The sequence below is a fragment of the Parasteatoda tepidariorum genome, chromosome 5 (genome assembly GCF_043381705.1).
Source record: "Parasteatoda tepidariorum isolate YZ-2023 chromosome 5, CAS_Ptep_4.0, whole genome shotgun sequence".
In the NCBI taxonomy this organism is placed as follows: Eukaryota; Metazoa; Arthropoda; class Arachnida; order Araneae; family Theridiidae; genus Parasteatoda; species Parasteatoda tepidariorum.
Window position 1 is genome coordinate 43,822,831 of NC_092208.1, and position 20,842 is coordinate 43,843,672.

At 26.5% G+C, this 20,842-nt stretch overlaps 1 protein-coding gene across 4 annotated transcripts in view; it reads left to right on the forward strand.

The window, feature by feature from the left end:
- The window catches only part of LOC107452244 (prolyl endopeptidase FAP), a 128,181-nt gene that overhangs the window by 57,636 nt on the left and 49,703 nt on the right, over nt 1-20,842 (forward strand). The window contains exon 1 of one of the 4 annotated variants that reach the window (XM_071181376.1): nt 20,636-20,765. The exons of the other annotated variants lie outside the window; for them this stretch is intronic. Within the exon in view, the coding sequence (XP_071037477.1) occupies nt 20,742-20,765 (24 nt within the window). The 5' untranslated portion in view covers nt 20,636-20,741. Of the gene's footprint in view, nt 1-20,635; nt 20,766-20,842 lie in introns of those variants that run through there. 4 annotated transcript variants of the gene reach the window in all.

Genomic DNA, 20,842 nt, shown 5'->3' on the forward strand with positions numbered 1-20,842 from the left:
AATGGTTATCCAACAACCGTAATTATTTTATTCTATATGAGATCATTGAGTTAACTGTGTATTGAAATTTCCTCTTTTTTTTCATTATTTGTTCCGCATAATTTTTTTTCGTCTTTATTGCAGTTAGCATCAATAAAAAATTCTTGTATATTCCAAACATCATGTGCATTATGCTTCAATTATCACTTATATTAAGTTAGTCTTTTACTTGAGTTCCAAAAATACTATGAGATATAAAGGGTTCGGGGAATATAAGCACCGTTAAATTGTTCAGGAGATCGTTTTTGATTAAAAACGCCACGATTACCATGTTAGTTATCATATGTTTTTGTGTATTTTGCCGTTATCTAAAAATGCTGGACACTTTTAAAATACCGTGAGCTAGAAACAATTCTAAGAAACGGTTTGATGTAAAAAATGTCACCTTTGGAAAAAATGTGGCTTTCCTCAATATATCCCCCTTGAATCATGTGTAAATCAACTTGATACTCTTAATTAAAAGAAAAAAACGCCTTTTTATTTTAACAACTGAAAATAATTATGAGGAATTAATGAAAGCCTGTTTCATAAATTCACCAGAAAGGTATGACCCACTGTTTAAACTAAAGCTGTGTCTGTGACGTATTCTTTTCTTTTTTCGTCCTTCCTTAAAAGATTTAAAAGCGGGTAAAACAAACACGAAAATACTATCATTATCTAGGAAATAGTTCGTAAAGTTGACAGGTGAAACAACAAATGATGTTCATTTGTACAAAGAGAACTGCCGTACTGTTTGTCTACTTCAGGATTCCAGTGAAAAAGAATACGCAAAGGCTTTTATATTCCATCGCTCAACTTATCACCTTATTTATATTCGTGTAAATCTTTGTTTTCTCCTTTTGAGTCTTCTTGAAGATTATTTTTCTTTTAATCTAATAAATAAATAAAAATTTATCTGTATTTTAGTCTTTACTTAATGACCTCAAAAGTTTTTAAAAAGATCGATTGCATAGCTATAGAGTTTACTTAACTTCTTCTGCTTAAATATTATATTTTATTTAGAAAAGATGATAACTTAATTACTTTTGTGAAAATCGCAAGTTTTGAAGTTTTTTCCTCTGAACTGGAAAACAATTTTAAGCAATTTTCCTTCCCCCATTTTTTTTTCTTTCCTAACTGGAAAAAAATTTTTGTCTGGAAAAAAAAATGGGGGAAGGAAAATTGCTTAAAATACTTAGTTGTAAAACATTTTATAGCAATTTTTTCCTGTCTATTGTAAATCTTGTAGCCAAATTTGAAATGCAATATTTGGACTGCAGAAGTATAACAAAGATTGAAAAGTAAGTCATCATTTAATTACCCAATACCAATGGTTCTCAAATGGTGTTCGGTGGGACTCTAGGGTTCTGTAGTAGTGTAAAAGGAGTTCCGAGAGTTAATAAATTTTTTTTTTTTTTTTACCTTACAGTAATGATTTTTGTAACCTTGCTTAGATTAGATCGAATTAATGATCTTTTATTTATTTAATATTTACATTATCTTTATGAAATTATTTAGTACAAAATGCGAATGCAAAAGAAAGAGCAAATTTGTTTTAAAAAAATTATTATTTTTCTAATAACAATGTTTTAAATATATTATGAAAAGGACCTACATTTATGATATTTTTATTAATATATCTCATCATGATTTTCAAATCATTTACGTCATTTACATTCACTTACGTCATAAACATTTCAGATCATTTAAATACGTTAACAAAGAGATATGTTTCCCTGACTATTTTTCCCATTTAATCATGATTTATTTATTTGTTTAAAAATCTTTTACTGTAAAAAAAAAATTTCATGATTTTTTATCTGAATTACATATTTTATATGTCACTGAAAAAAAAACTAACTCTAAGTTTTGGGGGAAAAAACTGCTTGTTTCTTAAAAATATGTTAATCGAAGAAATTGGTTTGAGTTAATGAATAAAATAATATTCACACCCAAAAAATTTCAGGATAATATAAACGCTTGTATTTGTATTTTGCATTATTCTATTACGCTACTCTATGAGCCTCATAGCTAACAAACCAATATTTTTTTGATTAATTAGAATATTTTTTCTTATGTGACCAGATTGTTCCGTAACTCTAAAAACAAGATTATAATTGCGAGTGGAATAAATATTAAATTTTCCGAGACACTTGTGTTAACTATTATTCGTCATCATTTTCATTAAAAGCAGCCAAATATTCGACCCCCTACGAATTAACTATCCCTTGAGCTAATTTGATGCATTAGTTTAGGAACTAATGATCTAGGCAGGGAAAATTGGTTATTTTAATAATGTAAGTTATTTTTTTCCTACTTCGTAAGATTGTAACTGCAAGAAAATTTTAAAAAGTTTGATTATAATTCTGTTTGATTAGAATTTTTTTTAGATAGCATTGCATCTCACTGTATTTTAGGAAAGTTAAAAATATTATTTTGTGACATTTTCCTTCAGCATATGTTTTAATGAATTTTTTAGAGTTGTAATAGTAGTCCTAATGGGAAAAAAATAAATAAACATCGAACTGTTAATTTGTAAATAAATGCATTCAGTATTTAAGATAGTGTAATACAGCTTTGTTGGTAAGAAATCAATTTAGCATATTTAATACGCTAAATGTAATTATTAATCTACAGCGCGCAAAAAAAAGCGAAAACACTGAATAATTTTTGTTTTAATAATCGGATTTTCACGTAATATCGACTTGGTCTTTTTAGTTATGGGGCCTAACCTTAAATATGCTAATTAATTGGTGTTGACGACATTGTAAGTCACAAAAGCAGATATAAAAATTCTCTTTTTATGAATAAATATATTTTTTTAATGAATTTTGGATTTTTCAAAGTACTGGGTGAGATAACCGGAATCTGGAAAATATGGCCCCTATATCAGGAGAGTCGTCGAAAGTTTGTCCAATTAAAGTAATTTACTTTTTTGCGTAGTTCACCAGGCCTCAAAATATAATAAAGCGAATGAAAACAAAACAGGACTCAATTAACTATAAAACGTGTTATCTGAATATATTTCTATGAAGAAAACTGTTTTTCGTCCTGATTTATTATTATTTAATTTATTATGGTAGAAAAAAAAATCTGAATTTAAAGACGTTCAAATTCTTTCATTAGTAATTTCAAATGACGAAATCAAACTGAAGGAAATTGGTCGAATAGTTCTTGAGAAATTCAGGTTTTTAAAATAATATATATATATTTTTTTAGTATGTTGAAATGCGCAAAAATCGAAAGAGAAAAAAAAGATACTGAAGATTCCAAAATTTTGACCGCTTTCTTGCTTAAACGGTCAGGACCATGTTTTCAAGATTGCAGCTACCCAATATTTTGAAAAATTCGATCATTAAATTAAAAATTATTAAGGAGTGTTTTTTTGTGTACTTTACAATTCGGTACTTAAAAAAAATCAATCTACTTTTTTTGAGATTTCGAAATGTATTGAAACACATAGATTGAACCGTATTGTCGGACTTTTTAAATCATCACGATAATATGTTTTAACTTCAACGGAGGAAACGTGGTTATAGTTAATACCTTATCAAAGTAGTTGCAAATTAGAACGGCATTATTGTTTAAGGTATCGAATTCATGGTTCGACGCTAAAGCGACTTTTCAGAGAAGAAAGTATCTTTTAAGTACTATTTATCTGTCAGATTGTCGTTTCTTGGAAACTTATTAACTCTGTATTAATTTTTCCTTTAAGCAATGACGCAAACCTAATATCTTTTAAATACTAGATTGTAAAAACTTTTGGTGTATATTGCCACCGTGTTTGGCTTTGAGATAAACTATACATTTTTACAGTGCTTGCAATCATATTTTTTATTTACTTCTTCGATGTTCTAGTTTCATTTATTTATTTATTCATTTTTTCTTTGTTTACTGACAGCATATACCTTTTACGCATTAGAAATTTAATGAGTTTAATCCAAAAACTGTTCGTTTAAGAAAAAACAAGCACAATTTCAGTAATATATTGGCACTAATTCTTTCAAATGATTGTTATGTTGTTAGTCTTATGTAATTTTTGGCACTATAACTACAGCTCTCTACTTAAAGATGCATTTACTCGTAGTTTACCTTAAAACCAAAAATGGTGGCAACTATGTACCAAAATTTTTTACAGTGTACTAAACTTAATTGAATACACATAGAATCAATACATATTTATGAAACATTTTATTAAAAATTACGAAATTAAGATAGGGAAAGAGAAAATTTTCTTGGGCCAATAAAAATAATGATATATTCTTAGGAATAGTTTTTAATGAAGGAATATAGAAACTAATTAATATTATAATAGTTCTTTTTACGTTTGAAACTGAATTGAATTCTTTTCTTAAAATAAATCTTTTAAGATACTTCAAACGAAATCTCTGAATCAGCAACTAAAAAAATATAAATAATATAAAATCTAATCTATATAATAAATAAATATCTGTTGCATAAAAATTAAACCCACGATGCAAATTGAATTAATGTAGTAATTTTAAAAGTGCTTTAATTGTTCTTCATTAAAATATTTATAATTCTCGTGCAGTTTTTTTTTTTTTTCAAAAAAGGAAATTGTTTTTAAAAAACTTTTGTTTATTCTCTTCTTAATTTCTTTTTAACAGCCAAAACCTTGTTCTCCAAAGTATATGCTTTTGATTGTTGGTGTAATTTGATCTAATGATTTTCTAATAAACAATGTTTCAAACATTTGTTTTCTATAAATTATTATCTATTTCACAAAGAATTATTTTTTCACTCTTGCCCTCTTCTGTAATTCTATATTTTGAATAATGCCAAAACCAAAAAAGGAAAAGCAAATATTAAAATTCTTTCCTCTGAAAGGTTAAGGCTTCTTTGTTTCATGTTATGTTTGACACTGACAAAAACTACGATATTGTTTTAAAANTTTATTTCTCGAGTGAATAACTATCCCATGAAACCTTTGAGTTTTGTGTAATATTTTGATTTCTTAAACGTACATAATTACAACCCACCATGTCGGTAAGTTAAGTTGTTTTATAATTTTGAGCTTTAGTTACTGTATAAGAAAAATTATGATTTTCCATTTTATTACCTTTTTCCTGTTTCATTTTAAATTCGTAACATTAATTCACCATTGATTTTTAATTCGGATAGTAATACTTTAAGCCCCTAGTGATAAAAACTTGTAAAATGTTCACGTTAAAAACTTTTTCAAGTGTTCTGTGTGCTAATGTAAAGCCGCCATCTTCATGACAAAATTAGGAAGTTTTGACTCCTTGCCTATAGCTGAGTGACTACTTGCAACTCAAGAAGTGAAGTGATTAGGTCTAACCATGTGATTTAAACCAGATTTAATTGGATACCTGTAAGCGACGTCACGCATATGCGATGAATTTGATTGGCTTCTGAATTGACAAATGATAATTTTCTTACGACAACGTCACTTGCAGGTATCCAATTGTTGCAGTTTTAACAGTGGTCGCTTTTTAAAACTTGTGATTATATTTTATTAATTGAACATTTTTAACTATTAAAGAAAGGATTGATACTAATAATTAAATATTAATTTTGCAACAAACCAATGTAAAATCAAATGTAAAATAAAGTAGTTTTCCGAATATAGTAAAATATTCATAATTCCACATTTATTAAAAAATAATAATGAACGTTAATTTTTCCCTATAATGCCAATTATTATGTTTTTGGTCGATGATTTTTCCTAGTTTTAGTAAACTCTATAGTTTATACATATACTTTTGATTTACATAAATTATAAATTGATATTGCTGAAGTATTTTATTAAAGTGAAGATATATTGAATGATTATTTCAACTATCAGTGTTTGTTGTTTAATTATTTATGGCAAAGACTACATTAGACTATTCCAAAAATTTTCGAGCTCATTATAATTTGGATTAACTGGAATTACTATTTATATTCTTTAAAATGAAGTCGATTAGTTTTATTCTCAAATTCCTGCTGATTTATTTTTCATAATCAGTGGAACTCGGAAATATGTCATTGAAGTCGTTATTGCGTTTGCCACAATTTATTGTATGCATTGATATGAATTAGTAACATATTTATTTGAAGAAGCGATTGTGAAGCCAGAAGGTCGGAATTAACAATGTGTCTTGAATCAAATTCCTATCTTATCTGAATTATTAGAAACAATGATGAATCAGAAAAGAGCGGTATTGCTACATCATACAAACAATAATATTTTCGTTATTTCTAACTCATGTTTAATTGAAAAAATTCGATTTTAAATATCCCGTTTACGACATCGGGACAAGGCAAACCTCGTTACTCGCTTCATTTGAGAAACAGCTTTTCAATTCTTCCCCCTTTTTTAGAATTTTTTTTTCTACACTCTTTTTCACGAGTTTATCAGGTCAATTTTACAATCACGAATTGACTATTGTTATTCCTATAAACACAAATTCATCCCGTTTTAAGGTCAATTTTTTTTGTTGACAAAAGTAGTTTTCGATGCTGAAAGTTTGCTTGAAATTAAGATGGTTTTAAATATTGAAAATCCCTTAAGGGTGAGTATTTGTTTTCTTTATTGAAAGTTCAATTTCTCAAAAACAAAATTTTGTATGAGATGCTTTGAAATAAATAACATGAGATACTATATTATTAGATACAATATATTACATAAAATAGTAAATGCCTAATGTTTAAAAAATAGTGCTCATAATCTACTGTGTACCATTTATATGATTGAAACTTGTAAATACTAAAGTGTATTTAATTAAGGAATTTATTGATTATTAATTGAGAAATTGATACAGCGGCTCTTACTCATTATATCCTTTAGTGCAAAAATCGGTAATGATTGAATATTCAAACATTAGAAAAACTTACAAAACAACAAGGGTATTTTTTTTTAAATGTATACTATTCATTTATTTTTAAATGACTTTATAATTTTTTTTCCTTTTTTACAATCTGTAGTTCTACTTTTAACAATTTTGCATTTACTATTTATTATCTTTTGAAGTTATAGAGAGTAAATTTTAAATTAATTTGCAAATTTAATATTTACCTTATTGGCGTGACTAGAGAGAAGAGAATTTAATTTAAAATAAAGATGTGGTATTCATTATTTTGTGGTAATTATTACGAAGTTTGTTTTTTAACATTGTCAAAAAAAAGTTTATGTATTTTTGCTAAAAAAAATAGTTTGTTAAATAACAAACATGCAACAGCATATGCAGTATTTGTTTTAATAATTAAAATATTGTCTTGTATATATTTTTGTTCAAAACAAATGACATTACTATTCTTTTGTTTTTTGTTTTTTTTTTTGCCTATATGTAAAAAAAAATTAGCAATTTAGTATTTACTTTTTTTGTATGTTCAGTGTTTTACTATTCCTTTCTTTTTTTCTTTTTTGTAAGTTATAAATTTTAATTTTTACTTTCACAATAAACGCAGTTTCAATTATACCGATAAGATTAAATTGAATTTATAAGACATTGTTTAGTTATTGTATGAATATATCAAAATAAAATTCTATTTCGGATTGTTCAAGCACTCCAGAGTTTATTTCTAATATTTAACAATGTACTTCCTCGCTTCTTCAAAGAAGAACATAACAATTCTGCCATTTTTAAATTTTTACAACTGGCATAAATTCATTTCCATTGACAGAGAATAAATTAGATATTTTATTTAGTTTAAGAAAATATAGCATTTAATTACTCTTTAAATATATTTGAATGCTTGAACGAAATGGTATACATTACTTCTTCTATTTTCATTTGCATCACAATAATATAATAAATATGCATTAAACATTTTTAAATTTATATGAATATCTATTAATTAGTTTCGAAATTGCTTTTCGCACACTTTTATTATTTCGCATTATTTCGTAAATAAGACCTTGGATTTTATTCTTAATATTTTATGTGTCTGCTACATTTTTGTTTCGTCATTTATTTTCAGAAATGAAATAAGGAAATTAAGTGAAGAAATAATGTTACTTTCATCATTTGAAACTTATTAATTTGTTTCATAATATCAAATTGATCTGTGCTTTACGCAGTTAAATAATGATTAATTAAGCGTTTTCACGCAATAACAATGAATATAAAATAATAAATATTACATAATAATGTTAAATAATAATAACTAAATAATGATTTTAATTTATATAATTCCGTTTTCTAACAGAAATCATAAATATTCTAACTTATTCGACGCATATGAATCTCTCAAATATTTTTTAATTCTGATATTGATCAATTATTTAGTAAATAAAGAAGGGTATAGCAAGATAGGTTTGTGAAATGGTTTACGTTGAAATAAAACTGAATTTATTCTCCTTTATTTTGTTTATCTATAGTTTCATTTATTTAACTAAAATTATCTGGTGCCTTGAATGATTACTTTATTCTATAAATATTTAATACATTTTATACATCATTGAAGATGTTATCGAATGAATAAAATTATATTGCTTCAACCTGATTCTATTGTACGTGATTGATAATAGTCTGCAGAGCTCAAAATAAAAAATGGAACGCCTGAATAACTTTTTGATCAAATGATCGGATTGTCTCGTACCAGGGACTACTATAGGTGATCTGTACCTCGTACTAACTGACATGCATGTTACAAGGGTTGATTTTAAATATGCTAATTAATTAGGACTGGTGATATTTTAAGTTCGTCTACATAAACATACCTATATTCTTAACAGGCTTCTATTTTTAACCCTCAAATAATGAGGGATCTGGAAAATCGGCCTCAATAGTTTTAGTTATAATAAACTTTCAGACTTCGTCTTTACTGTCCTTTTTTTTTTTTTGACTCATTTATTATATTAAGGAAAATATTTAAGTGAACCAAAAAAAAAAATTCTTATGATAAAACATGCAAAAATATAATTTTAAATTATTGAACTTTGTAGTTTTGATTGAAAAAATAAATATGAAATTTTACTTAAATCTGTCCTATAGTTTCCAAATAAGTAATAAAATTTCAAAACGTCATATTTTTAAAATTTTTATTTCTCGAGAACTATTTGACCGATTTCGTTTAAATTTTTTATTTTGCCTTTTGAAGTAAGTTTTTCGAATATCTATCAATAAATTAAATAGTAAAAAAATAATAAATAGTAATTTTTTTTTACTGGGAATTATAAAAAGACATAATACAAAATGATTTAGTGAATCGAGAGAAATTTATTTCAATAGTACACCTAAACAATTTTAGTAGCACACGGAAATACACTCACACAAGTATAAGACATTCTTATAAATATTTATTTTTTCCCTTTAAAGGTATTTTCGGCGTACGACGCTTAGGGAATGTGTTTTACCCATGTAACTGTAATTATGCAATTGTACGTAATCATTTTTTTAATAATATTTGATAACACGATTTATCTCTTTGCCTGCCTTCCTCCCTCTGATACAGATTACTTCTTGTTTTACGTTTCTTTATCTCTTCTTCAACTTGCAAATTATCACAAAAGCGCGCGATTCATTTGCTTTGATCATTGTCTTTATCTCATCCTTGCACTGAATGTGAGAAAGCGATTTCATAAACAAACAATGGCGTGTTGCTGTCGTAAGTTAGAGGTAAAATTTTTTGTTTATTTAACATGCAAATCACTTGAATAATGTTTATTGATAAATTATAGAATTTGACTTTTTTTCAATATTTAGCTACCTTAGGCACAGTTCTTTACTTTCATTAAAAACTTATATCGTTCCATACACTTTTAGAATTTTCATTCTAAAATTAAGGTAAGATAACCGGCAGCTGTCCGTTCTTCCAGTTAACGGTAAAATTTACGGTTAGGAGCATTTTTTACCTTTATGATTTTGAAACCGTTTATAAGTGGCATGGATAAAAACTAGCGTGAATATAAAACTATACGGTTTTATAACCATTTAAAACTAGCACGGTATCTAAACCTTAAAATGAAATTTAACTGGACATTGCAGTACTTTTAGAACTTACAACTTCTTCTTAATCTTATGTTAGACTTTTCATTTGGTAATAGTCATAAGAGTTAGGTTATGGTTGAATTATGTTTTATCAAATGAACTGTGAAGTGTGGCTTAATTTGTTTATCAGGAGGCTAAAAGTGGAAAATACTAGACTTTTCTGTGCTAACAGCTCTATGGTGCTACCCATCAACGTGTGAATGAGAATTTCGTATTCTAATAGTCCATGGTCCCCAATTGGGAAATGCAGAATATTGAAAACTCTTCATGCGTTAAAGGAAGGGAAGAAATAATATGGCGTCAACGCTGAGATTCGAACCCCCTTTCTGCCAGTCATGAAATTGCCAAGTTAGGCCTCTCGGTTATAGCATGTACTTAAAAGCAAGAAACTAAGTGGCTTCGTAAGGTGGGCCAAGTTAGAGCGGATAAAATTATGGTTGTTTAAGCTTATTAGATGAAAACAGTAAATAAACGCTTTTTCTCACAGTTAACAATTTAAATATTTACTTTCTTATGATTATTTCACCTTTTTGGTGGAATATTGTGAAATAACAATTAAATAAAGTGTTATTTAATAATTTTTTCCGAGAAATTTCTTACTATGTATGTAATGCTTTATGGTAATAAATACATTGGGAACAAACATCCAATAAGTATACGCATTTACTCAGCAAGGAAATAGTGCTGGTATTATTTCAAAAACAGTAAAGAAAATGTATTAATTCAAACTAACAGAATACTGTTTTAAAGTAAATTTATTTAAATTTTTCTATAAAGTGAAAATCATATTTTCAGAAAAAAATTTCTTTTTAATCATAAATGTAATTAATTCTAGATAAATGTAATTTTAGCTATACAAAATCACTATGATTGATTCTGCCGATTCCGTAACAAAACATTTATGTAAGCGGGAAAAAAAGAAAATATTTTTTAATATTTTCTCAACCCAAATTTTTTTACATAAATATCTAAAGAAAGGTTTCAGAAAATATTTTTCAAATTGAAATTGAAACAGGAAAATAAAATGAAAGCGAAATTTTATGTTGCATAAACGATAATCGGTATCCATTGTGATTTTAAATGATAATTCTAATCTTCATTATTTCTCAAAAAGTCTTAACAATGCATTTTCATAACTTCAAATGCAAGACAAATTATTTCTTAAATTATGAAATATTACCTGCAGCCAGATACACATTATTTATTGAATTGAATAAATCAAAAATATTCTTATCAATTATTTTTTGCAGAGTTTTACTAATATATTGCATTTATTCTTCGAGTCTTATAACCATTGAATAATAAAAGTTTGAATCATGTATTGGTTTTGTTATTAATATTTTCAGTAACTTCTCATGAGAATTAAACCTTGTCCGAAAACTATATGAGTGATCCATTATGGAATGTCTTCTTGTCATTTTGGTTCACTTAAAATATTTTTAAAGAGCTGCTTATGAAAAAGTTCTTAAACTTTCCTTAAGCTGAAATTATTGAAGCTGAGAAAATAGATAAGAGAGAAATCTTGTTAGTTTAATAATGATACAACGAAGTAATGCTTTTTGACATAACGTATGAGGAAAAAAGATTCAGATCTTTAAAAACTGTCAAATACTATGGATGGGCTTCAAAAATCGTAAATGCAGTATAATCTAGAGGAAAAATTTAAATTTAATTATTCATATAAGGTTAATAAATATTTTTTGATTAATGTTAAAGTTTTAAATTATTAATTTATAAAATAATTTGCTAATTATAAGCAGAATTATAATTTCTATAATCAAACATTTCATAATTATAATCAGTGTTGACATGATTTAAATTACTTGATTTGGTTTTATAAACCATTTTAATTGGAGTTCTTTTTTAATTTTAACAAATATTGATTTTCAGTTGATTTAAATTGATCGTGTGATTTAAAAAATTCCACTTAATAAAAATATGACTTGAAGTCAAATTTTATTGATATTGAGAATTTTAGACAGAAAAAAATGATGCCTAAATTATTTGACGTTTAAAATAAACCAAGAAATGAAAAAAAGAGGTCAAATATGAATAAAAGGTATATGAACTTTTAAATTATATTTGTTCATCAGTTGTAAACAATATATATTGCTGTGGATATATTATAATTATATACATTTAATTTTATATTTATTTGATTTAAACACAAGTAGCTTTAAAAATTATTAAATATGTAGTTTGTATGTCGTATGAATAATGAGGATAGACTTGCTACGTATAATTTAGTGTAATCGCTTTTTTTTCATCCTGATTTGTTATTGTTTATTATTTGAATTAAGGAAGTAGCAGTTTCGTAAATCTAACTGACTAAATCTTTTTCTTTAAAAATTCATGAATTTGAATAAAAGTATCTATGACTTTTTTATTTAGTGAATAGTTCAGTGATAACATGGTAATTTTAACCATTTTACTGAGAAATATTAAGCATTTTAGTTATAATATTGTTTTTTGATTGTATTGAGAATTACTTATACGTTTTATTAAAACTTTAATTGGTAAATGTAAAACAAAATTTGGTTTTAATCAAAAAAATTCTTTTTTATCCAAATTCGATAATAATGTATGTAAATTTTGGGATCTTTGACAAAAAATATTTGATATGACCGTTTCAACCATAAATAAAAAAACCATAGATAACAACCATAGATAACACGCTGATTTTCAAAACCGTAGATAACACGCTGATAAGACTCAGCCATAATTTAACTAAAGAAATAATGGAAAAGGAGCAAAGAAACATAAAAAGTTATTTAAAGAAGTTTCTTCTGCATGTGTGTGATGTAGGAAGTCTCCTAACAAAAAGTTTATATTTAAAAAAAATTTCCTGCGGATTTATTCTTTAATATAGAATTGGTTATTTGTGATACATACTGCCACAAATTTGTTAGGAAAGTTTCTGTAAATGCATCATAAACTTCGAACGAAATATATTTTAAATAATTTAAGTGATTACTGTCATGAACAATTTAAATGTAAAATCAGTACTAAATTTATGCACTTTTTGCGAAAATTTCTGGATGTATGAGATATTTCAAAATTAATTCATCCTATTTCAAATGTTCGTAATTAAAAAGTAAAATCAGTTTCAAATTTTTATATTACTTTTTAAACTTTCTGGGAATTTATAAAATACTGCAAAAGGAATTTATTTTGGAGCAATTGAGATTATACATATTATAAGTGTAAAATAGGTGCTAAGTTATAAATTTTTTAACTTTTTAAGAATGGATAAAGTAATGCAAAATAAGTGTTTTTGCAGCAATTAAAATGTATAATGCCATGCAAAATTTAAGCGTAATATAATGCTAAATTTATTAATTAATTTTGGAAATTTTCAGGAAATGCAAAGGAAACTTTTTGCAATTATTTATTAATTTTTATAATTTTATTTAATATTAATCGGAAAAATTTTGAATTGTAAGATATACAGTTTTTTACATCATTTTAAGGAATGTAATTTTACATGGCAAAATACAAAATTTTAGCTAAATTAGTGGAATAATTCCTGAGAAATAGAATTTTTAAATAGTCGTATGTTTGAAATTCGATTTATCAGCAACTGTTCGACCGATTTCGTTCAAACTTTGTATTTTACCATGTAAAATTACATTCTTTAAAATGGTGTAAAAAAATTGTTTACCTTACAATTCGAAATTTTTTTCGAAATTATTAAATAAAATATTTTTAAAATTATTAAATAAAATAATATAAATAATAAATATTTACTAAACACTGTTTTTCGCATTGATTATCTTTGGATAAACGAATTATAATCGTGTGCAAAAAAAACTTTAATTCGCTTAAAAAGTTCTCGAGATATGGCGAAATACGCAAAAAAGGAAATTAACATTTAAGGGTCCAAACTTTGTACCGCTCTCCCGACCAAACTATTGGAACCATATTTTCCAATTGCGGCTACCCTTATATTCTGGAGATCTGAAATCCGCATCTGTCAAAAAAACGATAACGATTATTATTCCGATAACGATTCTTTCTTATGTCTGATTTTGTAACGTAAAAGATCGTTTGTAATAATTAATTAGCATATTTGAGGTCCTCCCTTCAAACCATTAATATTGAGTCGTAGATCATAAAGATCTAACCATTAGATCAAAATTATTCAGGGTAGTCCGTATATTTTTTGGAGCACATTCATTTAAATCAGTGCTAAATTGATTTATTGTTTATTAAACTATCTTGTAATGCTAAAAACAATAAAGATCCCGGCAGCCGGTACTATTTCATTGTAATTTGATCCGGAATTTTTTACAGTGTGTTTGCATGGCTCTGTACATTTTTTTTTTTTTTAAATATAAAAACGTTTTTCTACTCAACTTCAAAAATAAATGTCTAATCAAAATCCATTTTTAGCTTTTTCCAAACCTTGTTTCTTTCACATTTTTTCACATTAAAAAAGAAATTGTTTTAATCTTTCTATCAGGAAAAAAATATTTAAGCAGCAATTTTTTACGCTCCGTAAATTTTAATTTAGATTTTACATCAAGAGAAACTCAATTACTTTTTTCAAGCTAAAAAATTAAGTATTTTATTCCATTAGAACTGGTAACTTTTCCAAAAGGAATTAAATTGAATTGATTCACAATGTAAGTCACTTTAATTTTCATTAGTGCCTCAATTCAAAATTAGTCTTTCGAGATAAAATCAAAAATCGATCTTCTATTGCAACAGTTTGATTAATTAGAAAAATTGATTAAAGTTGCATTTAAATGCAAAATATTTTGGTAGACTTCACGAGCATTGATTTCTACAAGAAATTTAATGTACTACATTAGTTAATGCTTTCAAAGCATTCTGAATGCATTTTATTTTAAGTATCAAGTAAATTTGGCTAAATTTCGAAGTTAAATTATCAATTTTTGTTTAAAATACAAAATTTAACTATAATTTCGCCGTCGGCCTTCTGACCCCAAGTCTGCGGGTTCGATCCCCGGCGCAGGCACCGGATTTTCGGGATGCAGAAAATCCTCAGCGGCCATGTCGTATGATTATGCGGCATGTAAAAGATCCCTGGAGTGCCTTATTGGCTCTTGGCATTTCCGGCAAAATTAAATTCCTAGTGCACTTTAGCATCCAAATAGAGTCTCGGTGCTGCCATCTAGTGTGGCAGAAACTAGACGTCCAAATTAACATGACCAACGGTATCTCACCCATTGTGGTGGTCCTGAAAGAGTGGATACCACCTCTGGTGGGCGCACTAGGTCTGCTCATCGGCAAGGATTGTGCAGCTCATTGGAAATAAAATAAAAAATTTAAAATAAAAAAAACTATAATTTCGCTTTTGAAGTATAAGCTATAAGCTTAGCACAATAAATTTTGAAAAGAAAAAGAAATCGCTTTTCCAAAATGCTTCCTAAGCTTTTTATTAAAAGAGTTTTCAATCAGCTAAACTTTTCAATTCGACGAACATATTGTGGCCTCAAAATAAGATATGATTATCTATTTGTACACTTTCAAAACATTAAAGTTCGTAGTTTCTCTTCTGACACCATTTCAGTTTATTCAAACTTTCCTAAAACACGTTTCTCATAAAACAAATCCGCTTTTCATTTTTACCTAAAGGGAAAGAAGCAAAATGACACGCATGGAGAGCAGCGAAATGGAGTTTTAACGATTTATTTATCGGAGGAATTATAACTCAATTCATTCAAAGTTTCTTCCGAAGCTTCAGTTTTAAAAACGTCTTTGATTATCGAGATTCTATTTGTCGATAATGCAAGTTATATTTGTCTATTGCATTAAAAATATTTTGATTTACTGAAACTTGATTTATTGTCTATAATCAAAGTGACACGCGTTTATTGCTTCAAAAATATATATTGTATTGTCAAAATGCAATTTATTGCAGATCTAAATTACATGAATTTATTTTTGTTACTTTTAAACTAGTCGTGGTTCTACTGCTTATTGTAAATAATGACATAGGTTTTAGTGAAAAATTTCATACCAAGCATTATTCAAATCATTTGATTTAAATCATGATTAAAATAGTGGTTTAAATCACTTGATTTTTGAAAAAATCAATGATTTTTTTGAAAAATCTATGATTTAAATAAATCTATTGTGAATTTTTTATTAAATCAATGATTTAAACCAACTTATTTTTTGAAGTAAGTCAATAAGTTGAAGATATTTTAAAATTTTTTAGGGTGTGATTCTTTTTAAAAGTCCAATTTCATTGCTAATGAGATTTTTGCCCCAATAAATAATGAAAGGATAAATTATTATATTTTAAAATGGACTAATAAATAAATAAAATTAAAGACTAAAAATGCATAAGAGTAAGATTAATCTGTTAAATTATAATTTTCCATTAGCTGTATGTAAAATAATCTGCTAGTAATAAACATATTTAAATTATCTGAATACGCCATATTACATGCGAATACTTTATATCATAAATATTATATAAATACTTCAAGTGCTTTTAAAACATATTAAATACGTAGTTTGTGCTTATCAGTAATGAAGAAAGACTTGCTCTGCAATATAGAGAAATTTGCAATATTTTTTGTCCTTTCACGTATTCTGATCTAAACTAATTTACTTTTCATTGGATACCTAACTGATTAATTGCCCCCTGTTTTTAAAATTTTAGGATGATTATTTCAAACAAAAATTATCGTGATTTTATTTGTCTAGTGATTAGCTTGTAATAATTAAATAATAATTTTTGAAACATTTTACCTTGAAATATCAACTATTTTAACTATATTGTTTTTAAATTATATTAAGTACTGTTAAGTATTAAGTGCTTTTGATATACTTAATCAGATTATTTGGCTGATAAATATTTTAAAAAATCTGATTTAAATCAAACAAATCCTTCTTTTCTTTTAAGAAACAAAATCATGAATTTTGCCATCTTTGTTTGAAACCTATCTCTATCCTTTTACAGAAATTCCGTACAAAAGAAAAAGGTCAGTTCTTCTTACAAGTACTTAAATTATGATAAATATTTTTAGTATTTTTAAAAGGAGCAGAGATCTATTCGATTGTTTTAAGAGTCTAGTTATTTTAATTTTACTGTAAGTTTAACCAATATTTTGGATTTAGTTAGTGTTAATGCAAACAAATAGCTTTAAATGCGAAACTACAACTCTTGCCTTATTTGAGCCTAAATTGTTTTCTTCAAGAAAATTTCACTTAATATGTATATTTATTTTGTTTTTCAAACTTTATAAGAAAGTAAAAAGAAAAGTTTGAAAATAGTAAAAAGAAAGAAGAATTATTTAATTAAGACAAACTGAAATGTTTGTAATCGAAACAGTTCGAGGAGATTAAAATAGGTATAACAACAAACTGAAAAAATTTAAAGAGAAAATCGAGTTCGTTTTTAAACCTTACATTTTCTTTTATACAAAATATCATGTAAAATAGAGCATCATAAAAGTAATGTAGTTATTTAAATAATTTCATAAGAATTGAACATTTGTTTATCGAGCTCTTCTATGTTGAAACAGCTTCATTTATTTAAACATCAAAATATGTTACGCATTTTAACGTTTTATATCAAAACTGTATCCGATTTAAACTTTTTTTTTTAAAGAAATGTAACCGAGCATTAGTAACGAAAGTTTAGTTTATTGAGTAAATATACATTTTATTAAACATTTAATGGTGAAACGCCGTGCCAACTTCGAATTGTTCTGTTGTATTTTTTGCAGCAAATAGATTAAATGGGAATAAAAACTGAAAATGTCGTGAGCGCTGCTCCCACAAAGTTTTAAGTTATATGCTTAAGGAAGTATAAACTATTATTATTGTTTCCGCGTCGCTGAAAGCATATGCACAATAATAACTGTTTATAACGCAAAGGGAAAAGCATTGCATTGCAAAATATGTTTCTAATATGCAATACAAGAAACCGTAGGAAAACCTTTTGAACTAACTCAGGTACTGGATGAAGAGTTTATTTACTATGATATAAATTCGCTTTTAAATCGATAAACAGATAAATAAAGCACTTGTTAACTATTAGAATTTTCATTCTGAAATTACAGTAAAATAACCGCCAGCAGTCTGTCCATTCAACTAACCATTCATTTCTTACCTTTACGGTTTTGAAACCGTTTACAAACTAGTATAGATAAAAAAAAACATAAAAATGAAATTTAATTAGACATTCGAGTTGGGTTATGTCAGGCTTTCATGAACCATGGAATGTGACAGGCAGTAAATACTAGGCTGTTTTAGCTACTCCATGGTGCTGCCATCTATGCTCGAATAAGAGTTTCATTTTTTAATTGTCCAGGGTCACCAATTAGGGGGACAAGAACACTGGAAGCACTTCATATGTTGAAGGAATGGACGTGATATAAACACTGAGATTTGAACCTCCATATAGTCGGTCATGAGATCGACAGGTTAGCCCTCTTGGCTACATTAAGTGCATTGTAGAAAGGAATTAAGTGACTTTATATTGTGGGCCTAGTTGGCGAGAAAGAAATTCTGGTTATTTAACCATATTAGGTTATAATATGGTTATAAATAATAAATGATAACAATAAATGATTTTTCTCACAGTTAATATAGTTTGAATACCATCTTCTTATCATTATTTGATTGTTTTGGTTGGATATGGTAAAATAACAGTTAAATAAATTATTATTTAACCGTTTTTTCTAGAAAATTCCAACAACGTTGATAATTGATATGTTTGGCAAAAAAAGTGTCGATTATAACGTTGAGATTCATAAGATGATCGATACATTGTGACTTTCTGAGTAATTTTAAATAAACAGCATATAGTACAGCATATAACAGCATAGGATTATATTACAAAATTAAGATTCGTAAATTGATAGATTGAATTTTTTAATATAATTTCAAATAACCAGCAGGATCAAATTTTAGCATTAAGTTTCATAAAATAATGAAGTTATTGCGTTTTTCAGGGAAAATTCAAATAACCAGCAAGATAATATTACAATATAGCAATTCTTAAAATATTAATGGTATTGTGTTTTTCGGTATAATTTCCAATTACCATTAGGGAAAAACTATGTCATTAAGTTTCATCAGTTAATAAAGTTATTGTGTTTTTCAGGATAATTTTAAATAACCAACAGGATAATATTATAACAATATATATTCGTAAAATAAAAATATTATATTTTTCAGTATAATTGTAACTAAACAACAAGATATATTATAATCTTATTATGATTCGTAAAATAATAAAGATAATATCGTGTTTCTCTTTATAATTATAAGTGGTCAACAGAATTATATAACCTAAAGATTTATTTAAATATAAGAAATATTGTGTCTTTCAGTAATAATCAGTAAGATAATATCATACCAAAAACACAAAACCAAAATTCAAACAACAAAAATATAATATAAAATAATTTAGGCATTGTGTTTTTCATTATAATTTCAAATAACCAGCAGTATCATATTTTACGATTTAAGATTCATAAAATAATAGAATTACTATTGAAGAAAAAGAAGAGTTCTTTCCACGATGAAGTAATTAAGCCGAAAACAACATTTTGAAGTTCAAATAATTGCTATCGTTAAAATAGACAGGTGCAAACTTTAATAAAATAAATAATATTATCAGTGCTAAGACAAAATAAGCTCTCTTTATATGTGTTGTTGCTGATGATTGTACTTCCTACGGTATCGTAACATTCGATTGCTTGTTTTGACAGTATTATTTATGTAAAAAAATACTTTTTTTTTACTTTAATCAAACTAATACTCAATGTTTTACAATTAAGTTTTAAATAAGTAGCAAAATAATGTGTAATATAAAAATTAGTAAAATTAAAAATGCTATTCTAAGTGTATCTCTCTATGTTTTTAAATAACGGTCTTATATATTAACTTAAATTAGTAAAGTAAAGCTATAGTACTTTTACGGACCTATACGGTAGACATTTATTAATATTTAAACTTTTATCTTTGGAACATTTATAATCAAATTCAGACTTTAAAATTCGTTCATTTTTTTTTAAAAATTTAAATATGATCCTTTATTTTATTCCAAAATGATTGCATGAATATTACTTTAAATAGTAAAATAAAATTATTATAGTTTCGTTTCCAATTATATAGCAGTAACACACTGCAAGAATAAGTGCCAAATGGACAATGGGTACTGATGGGTTAAATAAGTGCCAAATAGACAATAAGTACTGATGGCTATGTGTTTGCTTTAATTTAAAAACAGATATGAACATCTTTTAACAAATTTTACTCAGTTAACAAGTTGGCTACTTAAGTTTTAAGATTTGAAAAAAGTGAAAATGTTTTTTTACTTATGTAACCCAGAAATTTTGCTTTAACCCAGAAATTTTGTACAAATTTCTTCTTTCCATTTCGATTCATCGTTGTTTATTATCGAATCGATTTGTTTACAAGATATTTCCCGAGAATACGCTCACAATCTGATTTCTTTTGGTACTTTTCATTTCATTTTCTTTTTTTTTTCACTTTTTTTTTAACTTCATTTATTTTTTCTTCGCTTCGGTGATTCGGACGATAGCCACTTCGTTAGGAAACTACTATTTTTATCATTCACAGCCACAATAATACTCTTTACCTCTCAACCGCATCCTCTAAGTTCAGATTTGGTAGAAACCTTACTTTGAATTTTGATTGGCGGAGAAACTGCTCTCGTAATCTGTAAATATGTTTAGATACCATTCGCTGTAAGAACATTAGTTTTCTCTATTTTGAGGAAATAATACAAAGTGTCTCGCTTGAAGAAAGAGCAGCATGGCGGTGTGGGGAAAGTATGAGGTACGTAAATTTATTTTGAAATAAGCTTACGTTGCTAGTTTTAAATATTATTAATGCTTTCAGTGTGAAATGAGTTT